This window comes from Myotis lucifugus, unplaced genomic scaffold (genome assembly GCF_000147115.1).
Source record: "Myotis lucifugus unplaced genomic scaffold, Myoluc2.0 scaffold_3777, whole genome shotgun sequence".
Taxonomy (NCBI): domain Eukaryota; kingdom Metazoa; phylum Chordata; class Mammalia; order Chiroptera; family Vespertilionidae; genus Myotis; species Myotis lucifugus.
The window spans coordinates 1-10,781 of NW_005874825.1; the positions used below are offsets into that span (position 1 = coordinate 1).

The following is a 10,781-nucleotide window of genomic DNA, read 5'->3' on the forward strand; positions in this document are numbered from 1 at the left end:
TCTTTCCAAGGTGTGCCTCTTTAAAGTTTTCGTGAAGACCGAAGTTTTAAAAAAATATATATTTTTTGTTTTTTTTAAAGAGGCACAGCCCGACAGACCCTCCTCCAGGTCGCCTGCCGCGCGGGCCGCGAGAGAGAGAGAGAGAGAAAGAGAGAGAGAAAGAAAGAGAGAGAGAGAGAGAGTGAGAGAGAGAGAGAGAGAGAAAGAGAGAGAAAGAGAGAGAGAGAGAGAGAGAGAGAGAGAGACCTCAATGATGAGAGAATCATTGATCAGCTGCTTCCTGCATGTAACCTAGTGGGGATTGAGCCTGCATCCAGGCCTGTGCCCTAACCCGGAATCCAACTGTGACCTCTTGGTTCATACGTCAATTCTTAGTCTCTAAACTACACCGGCAGGCTGGACTGTTTTTTTGTGGGTTTTTTTTTTTTGTCTATTTTTAATATTCAGCAGGAGATATTTTTCCTATTGATTTTTAGTGAGGGTGGAAGGGAGGAAGAGAGTGGGATAAAAGGGGGAGAGAGAGAGAGAGAGAGAGAGAGAGAGAGAGAGAGATCAATGTGAGGGAGACATATCAATTGGTTGATTGGTTGCCTCCTGCACACCACAAAGCCATCATTAAAATCAAACTGTCTATAACCTCAAAAAGCTGTATCATGTCCCTTTCATAATTCTTCCTTCCCATTCGTCCTTGCCTTCCCCAATTCCTGTGCAAACACTGATCTGCTTTGTGTTACTATAGGTTAGTTTGCATTTTCTAGAATTTTATATAAATGAAATTGTATAGTATCTACTCTTTTCTAATTGGCCTCCTTTATTCAGCTGATTCTTTTAAGACTAGAGGCCCAGTGCATGAAAATTGTGCAATGGGGGGAGGGGGGGCGGGGGAGTGTCTCTCAGCCCAGATCTTGGTGGATGCCCAGTGACAGCTCCCTATAGGTAGTGGGCCTAAGCTAGCTCTTGAACATCCTTAGCATTGCCTTGGAGGCAGGAGTGGCTCTCGCCACCACCACCACCACCGCTGTGCTCACCAGCCATGAGCCCAGCTTTCTGGCTGAGAGGCATTCTCTCTGTGGGAGTGCACTGATCACCAAGGGGAAGCTCCTGTATTGAGCGTCTACCCCCTGGTGGTCAGTGCACATCATAGCAACTGGTCGTTCTGCAGTTTGGTCGATTTGGATATTAGTCTTTTATTATATAGGTTTAGTTTAGTCTATGTTGTTTTGCCTATCAATGTGTTTTTATTGCTGAATAGTATTCCATTAAAAATGGATATATCAGTATTTTTTAACATTGATGGCTATTTGAGTTGTTCCAATTTTTGACTATTACAAATAAAGCTATTGTGAATATTTATGTACAAGTCTGTTTATGGAAATATACTTCAATTTCTCTTGATAAGTGCCTGAAATTGGAATGGCTATGTCATACAGTCGGTGCATGTTTAAGTTTTTAAAAAAAACTATTTTCCAAGTAACTCCTTTGTCACTAATATAATTCTGTATGTTTCCATTTATAGTATCTTACCTAACCGTTTGGCCTGCTGCCTCTGCCAATTTAAAAACAATATTGAGGCTGTTGCCAAGATGGTCAAACTGAATTGTGAGACCGAATGTGTGACCGACACACCTTGTGGTGAGTCTCAATTGCCTGATGATAAACTTTTTAATTTTTATTTTGTTTTCATTTTTTATTTGTAATCAATGACAATACATTTTTAGGCAAATAAAGTAACTGTATTATTTTTATTCATTTACTCAGAGTTCAACTCTAAAATTTTAAGAACTTCTCTTTGCTAAAAGTCAGATGAAGGAAAGGGTATTTCCATTAATGGCCACATCGTGTGTTGTGCTCTCTGCTGGGTGCTTTGCTTCCAAATGAGAACTTGTTCATTAGTGTGTCACAGTTTGTAAACTCTTTTGTATGCATTAGGTTTCAATTTCCCTTTGCAGTGTACACAGATATTGATACATTTTTATTTTGTTTTTGCAAGTTTATGAAAAGAGTACAAATGATGCTGTTTTATGTAAGTTTTATTTGGAACCTGAGAGTTTTTGGATCCATCACCAGAAGCTGCTACCCAGCCCTTCTAAGGCATGGGAGGGCTCTTTCTTTTTAGATGTGCAACTCTGACCTTGCTCTGAAGCACAAGGTGTTCTATCCACCGAACAGTCGTGTGCTTTTAAGTATTTTTCTACACGTTAGGTTTATTGGCAGCTACTTGATAACTTCCCAAATGTGCTTTCATGCCCAGATAGCTTAAATACAAGTTTCTATCAGTGATCTGTGCTACTGATATAGAGTCAGTGTTGCTTATTTTTCAAAACAATGTTTTGACCAATGATATTACTCCCTTCTGCACCAACAGTGGGCAGAACAGGCATTTTCATCTCCTTTTAAGGAGAGTGAAAACAAGACCAGAAAGGGCTGACAGCTGTCACCTCGTGCCCAGGTCTCCAGCTCCCAGTTTGGGGCTCTCCGCAAGCCCATGCTCTTTCCCAGGACGTTACCTCCTTCTCTCACCCTTATCACCACCAGCAATGCTTTTAATTCTTCTGAAAATTCTTGTGTACCAGCTGCACAATGGTACACTGGACCTTCACACAGTCGGAATCTTTGGATGGTTCCCCAAGTACAGCTGAAAATATAAGAAATGACATGAAATGATAGCAAAGTAGGCATCTGACAAAAGTTATTTTTCCCTTATGTATTTTAGAACCCCAAGTATTATTCCATAGAACATTCCACAGTGGTACACAACCTGGCAAGTCTCTTAATGTACATCCCAGATGCCTGCCTAAATCTTAAGCACAGAGCGAGGGTAGACATATTGTTTTTTCTGTATAGAGCCGTCTGTTATGGGGCTGGCATATGTGAAGGCAGGGCCCAAGTGAGGAATCGGTGGGTTAGTGGAGAAGGGTGGGTCCAGATGAGGACGTGTTAGCCATGGGTGTTAATCGTGGTCATCTGTGATGGTAGCAAGAACACAAGCATCCTGAAGAGTGGAGAGAGGAAGGCTCAGGCTCCTTCTGCATCTGAAGCAGGACAGGATGGGTGCGTGAATGTGAGGAGTTCACAGTAGATCTGCAGAGCGTCTAACTGAGTGGGTCTTCCAGCCCTGGCTTTCCTCCAGTAACCGGCAGTTGGCCCTTGGGGACCAATGGAATAATCCTAAATATAGTCACCATATGTCATGCTAGGGAATGCTCTAAGTAAATAATCACTTTAAAAAAAGAGACAGTTTCTCCTTTTGTTTTGTCGACAATCATAGATGTAAGTTGGGGTTTATATTTCTCCTCTACAAATGGCACTCAGATACTTGCTGATTCCCTATATATTGGACTGGGATGTATGGCTGTGGACTGACAAATAGCCATCCCGTGAGTCTTTCAATATCAAATGCCATTTCTTCTTTTTTGACAGATGAAGAACTCATAATAGAAGGACCGCTAATGAACACATTACAGGCCTGGAAGGACACCAGCACTGAGCTGACCATTGAGCCAGAGAGGGCATCCTCAGTCAAAAATAGGGACGCTTCCGCATCCATTATGAGTGAGCAGCTAGACTTAATGATAAAAGTGATGTTAATAGTGCACTAAATTACCAATTGCCTCATTTCTTGGAGGGAAATCTAGAAGATATAGAATCAACTTTATTACCATTCATTAAACTGCCTCTTTCAAATGTACATGATGCAGAAATGTCCCTGAATCATTTGAAAAACAACAGATGAAATCCTTCTCTTAAACCTGAACTTAACCATTCAAGTTTCAAAAATTAACCGAGGAAACTCTTTTCTGGAATAGGCCTTCTGATGAGACTGCTCACTGAGCAGCAGGAAGTAAAGATATCCAACTCAGAGTGGGATGAGGAACAATGGAAAGATGAGAGGATGCAAACCCTCAAGAAGCAGGAAGAGAGGGTGTCTAATGAGGTAAGGACAGGTCCTGAAACACCTGACCTGGGCTTTTAGTCAGTTTAGGACAGTGATGGAGAACCTATGACATGCCTGTCACAGGTGACACACAAACTCATTTTTTTGGTTGATTTTTCTTTGTTGAATGGCATTTAAATATATAAAATACATATCAAAAATATAAATCTTTTTTTTTCTATGGTTGCAAATATCAAAAAATTTCTATATGTGACAGGGCACCAGAGTTAAGTTAGGGTTTTTCAAAATGCTGACACGCTGAGCTCAAAAGGTTCGCCATCACTGATTTAGGACATGCCATGAAAGTACCCAGGTAGGAAGACCAGGAGCACCTCCTCTCAGTCGTGTCTTGATCATGTGACTTTGGCTTAGACAGTGATCTTCCACTTTGCTCATTTAGAGATTTGTGCCACTGTTCCTAGGGTAGATGAGAAGAGGACGTAAATTCTAAAATAAACAAATTGTACAAGAAAATGCTAATGATCAGATTACATAGCATCAGATGTGGTATGTTCTTTAAAAACCTATAAGATTTGGTATATTGCTTAAGAACCATGTGGAAAGGTGGGGTTTTAGAGTAGTAGTTAAGAATAGCTAGCAATTCATTAGAATAGACTAGAGAATAGTTTTTATGCTTTCCATATCTTTGTGGGTTTTTTTTAATGTTGTTGTTGGTGTTCTTGTTCTTGTTCTTATTCTCCTCCCCCTCATTCTCCTCCTCCTCCTCACCCTCCTCCTCCTCTTCTTCCCCTCCCTCTCCACCTTCCCCTCTTCCTCTCCCTCCTCTTCCTCTTCCTCCTCCTCCTTCTAGCTCAGGCAAGAAGTGCCAAGATATAAGAAGGAAATCATCATTGCATCACCTGTGATTGCAGTAACAACGTTTTATTTTGTAGTTTTCTGTCTCCTTGTGGTAAGACAACAGTTAATTCAGATTTCCAATATATAGTCCATCTTTGAGGAGGTTCAGAACCCACAACCTGAAAATCAAAGCCACTGTCCTGTCTACTCCTACTTGATACTCTTCTTTATTCATGAGCACTGAGATATGCTTTATTCTTTTTTTTATTACAAATTATATTCTTGGGATGTCTAAAGGAAGCCCACTCCTAGAAATCTCTGAAAATGAAATCAAGATAACAAGCCATTAGACCATTTTGAAAATATATATTTTTATTGATTTCAGAGAGGAAGGGAGAGGGAGAGAGAGATAGAAACATCAATGATGGGCTGCCTCCTACAAGGCCCTTATTGTGAGCAAGCCCGCAACACAGGCATGTGCCCTTTACTGGAATTGAACCTGGGACCTTTCAGTCCACAGGCCAATGGTCTATCAACTGAGCCATACCAGCCACTAGACTATTTTGAAACTTAAGTTTGATAGGCCAGATTTGATATGATAGCAAAATTTCTTCAACTCAAAATGAACTAGGTTGAGTTGATGTACTCACCAATTACTCTCTTCCTGATTTCTTACTTTGTTGGATAAAATGAGGAGAGATATAGAATCTCCAACCTCACGGAGCTATGTCACCCTAGCAGATGGAACATGGCATAATGATAAAAGTGTGATCTTGTCAATTCTTAAGGTTTACTTAGCAGCTTTCTCCTCCAGTGTGTAAGGCATGGTGTTAGTAGGTTCAGTTAAAACACTGCAACCTAAATCCTGCATCAGGCTTCTCTAAAGCATGTCATGTTAGAGTCACCTGTTCCTAGAGCTTGTCTGTGTCCCTTTTGTTCAATTACATAATGGTGTACTTTCCCTACAGGCAGATTGCTGACATTAAAAGAACGATTTAGTAAGCTGACGATCTTGACTCTACCCCATAAATCCAACATGATATATTTTATTTACCCTTTCAACAGTCATGGCAGCCTTCCATTCCAGCCAAAGCCACCCTACACCATAACCTAGCCACACCAGCCCCATTCCCACTTTTTTAAATGCCTTTGCCCATCAAAATTCCCTTATTGTGTTCTCCCTGGGGAAGTCCGGTGAATATCTCAAAAGCCAGCTCAGGTTCATCTTTCTTCATGAAGCTTTCCCAGAGTCTTCCAGCCATGCTGTTCCTAGTTTTTTTGTGAGCTGTGTCACTATTTTTCTTTGAGGTAATAGTAAGGCAGTTCCCTCCCCTGAGAACTTAAAAATGTGGTAAACCATTTTTTAAAATGTGCCTCCCCAAGAGAGAAATACCTAGGTGAACACATCATGGAGCAGAGCAGAGATGTGTAAAGACCAAGTGGCTTCAGACCTATATGTTCCTAAGACTTTTGAAATATCACATTTTAATATTCTAATCTGTGGAAGAAAATGAAAAATGGGAATAGAAAAGCCACCTAATTATTTGAGAGGGAAAATAATAGCAGATTTATATTCTCATCTTAAACAAACATATTTACAAAATGTAAAAAAAAAAATAGAACCTGTATAAGTACTAGAAGAAAACAGAAGCAATATATTTATAATCTGGTGGTGGGAAACAGCTTTTTGAGCCTGATACCACAGGCAGAAATTTGATAGATTTGACCACTTTGTCTGTGACACCATTAGCAAACTTAGCACTGGTTGATGCCAAGCACAGGATGAAGATTTTTCCATATACATGAGTGATTCAGTCCCCACAATCCTGTGAGGAAGATAGTACCACCTTCTCCCATAGATGGAGATGGACTTAAGCTCCCAGTGGCAAAGGCAAAAGCAGGACCCTGTTCTGCCTGACTGCGAAGTCTGTGCTTCCTACTCCACTGTTCTGTCTCCTTAAAGACAAAAACACAGGCCATGGCCGCTGTTTCTCAGTAGTTAGAGCATCAGTCCAAGCACCGAAGGGTCCCAGGTTGATTCCAGGACAAGGGCAGGTACCTGGGTAGCAGGGCACCTGCCATGCAGGAAGCAACCAGTTGATGTGCCTCTGTCACATTCCTATTTCTCTGTCTCTTTTTTCCCTCCTGCCCCCTCCTTCCCACACTCTCTGAAAAACAATGGAAAAAATATCCTTAGGTGAGGATTAACAACAACAAAAAAGAACACTGGGGAATATTTGAAACATTGAAATTCAATGAAAGCCACTAAGGATTAAGTTATTGAATGTAAAAAGAGTTCCATAATTAAACAGGAAGAAGACAATCTAGGGTGGAAGAGGGCAAGGGCTGTGAAGAGTAGGCTGTGTGTAGACAGTCTGTCACCATATCTGTCGATATTCTCTTGGTTTATAGGGTGTGGATTTTATTAGCGAGGTCTTTGTCACCTCACAGTATGAAAGTAGTCTGATATTTTCTTCTAGTCCTTTTTGTAATATTTGGGTTTTTTTTTCTCAAATTAAAAAAAACTATCATTGGTTTTATTTGCTTTTCTTGTGGTTGACTGTTATTCCCCTACATGAAGATCCAATCGTCTTAACATGTTTTATTGAAGATCTCATTCTGTCTTCACTGATCTGAAATTTACCTTTCTGTGGACTGTATTCTGTTGACCCAGTTATCTTTGTTTTGTACCAGTAGAATTTATCAGTAGCAGTATCAATATATATATATATAATGATATAGACATATACATATATCTGTATATATATATATTTATATATCTATATCTATCTATCTATCTATCTATCTATATATGTATATTGCTTTCAGGGAGGAGGGGAGAGGGAGAGAAAGATAGAAACATCAATGATGAGAGAACAATTGATCATCTGCCTCTTGCACATCCCCTGCTAGGGATCAAGGCTGCAACCCGGGAATGTGCCCTTGACCAGAATGGAACCCAGGATGCTTCAGTTTGCAGGCCAATGCTCTATCCACTGAGCCAAACTGGCTAGGGCCTGTGTCACTATATAATTCCTGTTCCATTTTAAACTCCTTTTTGGAAGTTAAACTCCTCCTTTTTTATCTTTTTCATACATTTCATTGCATATTTTCTCTACCAAATGTCAGTTGGTCAGTTTATGTTTAAAACTTATCTTGGAATTTGAATAGGATTACAGTGCATTTGTAGATTAATTTAAGGAGAATTGGCATCTTTACTACCTTCTAGGAACATGGTACCTCACTTTGTGTATTCTTTCTAAAGTCCTTCAGAAGAGTTTTAATGGGTCTTGCACATTTTTTGTTAAGTTTATTCCATTATACATTTTATTGATATTGTAAATGGACTCTTTCATTTTTTTATTAGTTATTTGTGGTATGTAGGAAAGCTGTTGAGATTTGCATGTCTTGATTTAGCCATCTGACTGAATAAAATTTTAATCTATGCTCTTGGGCTTTTTAGGTTGTGCATTATCTCACGTGCAAATATGTTTTGTCTCTTTCCTTCCAGTATTTCATTTTTCCTATTAAATTAATTAGGACCTCCTCAACAATGATGAATAGTATCAGTAATAACAGGCATCCTACTCTTGTTCTTGACCTAAAACAAACCTGCTGTGTAGGTTTCTGGTAGGCACTTTCATTTTCTTTGCTACTTCTAAGAGTTTTTATCAGGAATTATCTGCTGAATGTTATCTGAAACAGCCAATAAAATGCATTGCCAGCTGCATGCAAGATCCTAAGTTAGGACTATGGGAGAGTTAAAGGACTAGACAGAGTTTCTGTCCTCAAAAAATTAATCATCTCACTTAAAAGAGAAGGAATAAAGCTTTAGAGGTCATTTTGCTGAATAATCATGACGTTTTCTTCCAAAATAGATTTTTCGGAGGAAGCTACAGATAAAGGGAAGCTCAAGGTAAATATGGGTCTGGTGATTTTTAAAGTAGAATTTTTTAAGGAGAGGAACTTCCTCTTTCTGTAAGAGGCCAGAGGTGACCTCAGAAAATGGCTAATTATTCACTTGAGTCAGAAAACCCCACAAAATCATGAAAGTCAAGAGATTTAAACCTTTGTGTTCACTTTAAGGACACTGGTGAAAACTACACAGGTCATCAAGGGTATGCATATCTGAAAACCACCAAGCATCTGAAGGATGTCACCTTATAGGAGCAATGTGTGCCATTCTGTCATTACAGTGGTGGAGTTGGTAGGCGTGCTCCAATGGAGGGGCTGGGTGCAGGATTGGGTGCAGGTTGGTGACCCCAAAGAGTGCTGAATTTTTGCTGCTGTTAACGTAAAAAAACCATTGTAAAGAATTTTTTTGAGTTTATTTGAGCCAAACTGTCAACATATGCTGGGAAGTAGAACCTCTAGGAATTGAGGTAATGCTCCAAAGAATGGCGGGTTACATCTGTATTTATACATTGCAATCAAAGGAAAGGGATGTAGGTGGATTACATGAAATCCACTGGTGATAGATTAAGGAGGTGGGATAAAGCAAAGCAGGAAAACCTCTGGGATAGGAGAAAAAGTGAAATGATGGACATGTGCTGCTTTTACATAGATGGATACAGGACAGTTCAACATAATTAACAGTTGACGATTAACTTGATAACATAACAATGAGGGAATGTCTTGGTGCTATTTGTTGCACCCTGAAAGGTCCAGAAAAAAGAGGAATTTACAAGTTACCCAGACATTTCACAGATATGTTATCTTAGAGGCAAGAAGACAAATGGGCTCAGTAAAGAGCTAAGTTGATCTTTGTCAGGGAAAACACTGGCCTAGGACATGAGAACCCACTATAACCTGTGTGTAGTTAAATACTTAATTTTCAGACCATCTTTTGTGGTTACCTTAGGTCTCTGAGTCTGCAAGACTGCCATGCAGACCTCCCCTGAGCTTGTCTGGTTAGGTGTGATCCCTTTTGTCCACACTGCACATGCTTAAAAATGCAGTAACACACTGAAAATCCTGCCTATATCCTATGCGAAGCTACATACATAGGTCCCCCAGAGACATTGCAGGGCCATTTTAAACTGTCACAGAGAATTGGAAGCCCAGCATGCAAGGAATCATTTTCAAGGGCCCAGGTGTGTGGTGATTTTGCTCAGGAATATAGACCCAAGTACCCAATTAGTCCGAATAAGACCAGAACTATATGTGTGAGAGACATGGAGAATGGCATGAATCACTAACTGTTGGTATGTATTTTCCTCCAAGCAGCCTTTTCTCCGGATTCACATCTTCGTCTGACATTGATATAGAGGTAAATTTGAGGAGGACAAATTACTGTGGTGGGACAAAGCAGGGGAAATGTAGAGTTCATGTCTCCCCATCTGTTTTCTAGCAACATGGATTTTGGAGCAGGCGGTTGTTTACGCTGAAGCATGTATTTCGCAGGAAGCAAAGCAAAAAGGGGGAGCAGAAGGCACAGGAGCAGGAACCGTTCTTGAAAACGTAAATAATTGGGAACACTTAGAATTCTTATCTAAAACGAGGAAATAATGAATAGTTTAATTGTATCTTTTAAGAGTCAAAGCCTTGACCTTTGTCTTCTTCTTACTCCAGGGAGCGGAGTAAATCTGCTGATTCCTTAAGGAGGATGGACACGTCCGAGTCTGCTTCTGACACAGATGGGGAAACTAGCGCCTGATACCTTCACAGAGCAAGGCCATCTTCTGCCTAATTAAACATGTATTGCAAATGTGTCAGTTCATAGCTACCTCTAGAATTGGTGTAAGGAATGAAAGTGTAAATAGTCAAGTATTTATATGCAAATGAGAAGGGCCATAGGCAAGAAAAGCAGGGCTGAAGCTGGAATCCCTGGGGAAGCCAATACTTCCTCAAGCAGCAGTGTGGTCCAACCAGGTGAAGAGGTCTTCTCTCCCTTGTTTCCCCAATACATTCAGTCCCTGAGAACTGGCAGACACCTCCTCTCCCAGGGGTATAGGGCAGTGGTGGGCAAGCCCTGGCTCGCGTGCCAAACAGAGCACGCCAGTAACATTTGCTGGAACTTGAAACCCTCTCTTATAATCTTCCTGTTAGG

At 40.3% G+C, this 10,781-nt stretch overlaps 1 protein-coding gene across 1 annotated transcript; it reads left to right on the forward strand.

Annotated features, from left to right (window-relative positions):
- The first annotated feature begins 1,583 nt into the window (after window positions 1-1,583).
- LOC111824662 (leucine-rich repeat-containing protein 37B-like) lies at window positions 1,584-10,441 on the forward strand. Its single transcript, XM_023749206.1, has 8 exons — window positions 1,584-1,632; window positions 3,421-3,552; window positions 3,807-3,934; window positions 4,746-4,844; window positions 8,611-8,648; window positions 9,959-10,001; window positions 10,083-10,192; window positions 10,304-10,441. The coding sequence occupies exons 1-8, from the start codon at window positions 1,584-1,586 to the stop codon at window positions 10,386-10,388; spliced, it is 684 nt and encodes a 227-aa protein (XP_023604974.1). The 3' UTR covers window positions 10,389-10,441.
- The last annotated feature ends 340 nt before the right edge of the window (window positions 10,442-10,781 follow it).

What these genes read in the sequence shown, in the direction of transcription:
- LOC111824662 (XM_023749206.1), top strand. Translation starts at nt 1,584, where the DNA reads ATGGTCAAACTGAATTGTGAGACCGAATGTGTGACCGACACACCTTGT. An exon ending in AAGAGAGGGTGTCTAATGAG is followed by an intron (nt 3,935 to 4,745) that starts GTAAGGACAGGT and finishes TCCTCCTTCTAG; the next exon opens with CTCAGGCAAGAAGTGCCAAG. An exon ending in CAGATAAAGGGAAGCTCAAG is followed by an intron (nt 8,649 to 9,958) that starts GTAAATATGGGT and finishes TCCTCCAAGCAG; the next exon opens with CCTTTTCTCCGGATTCACAT.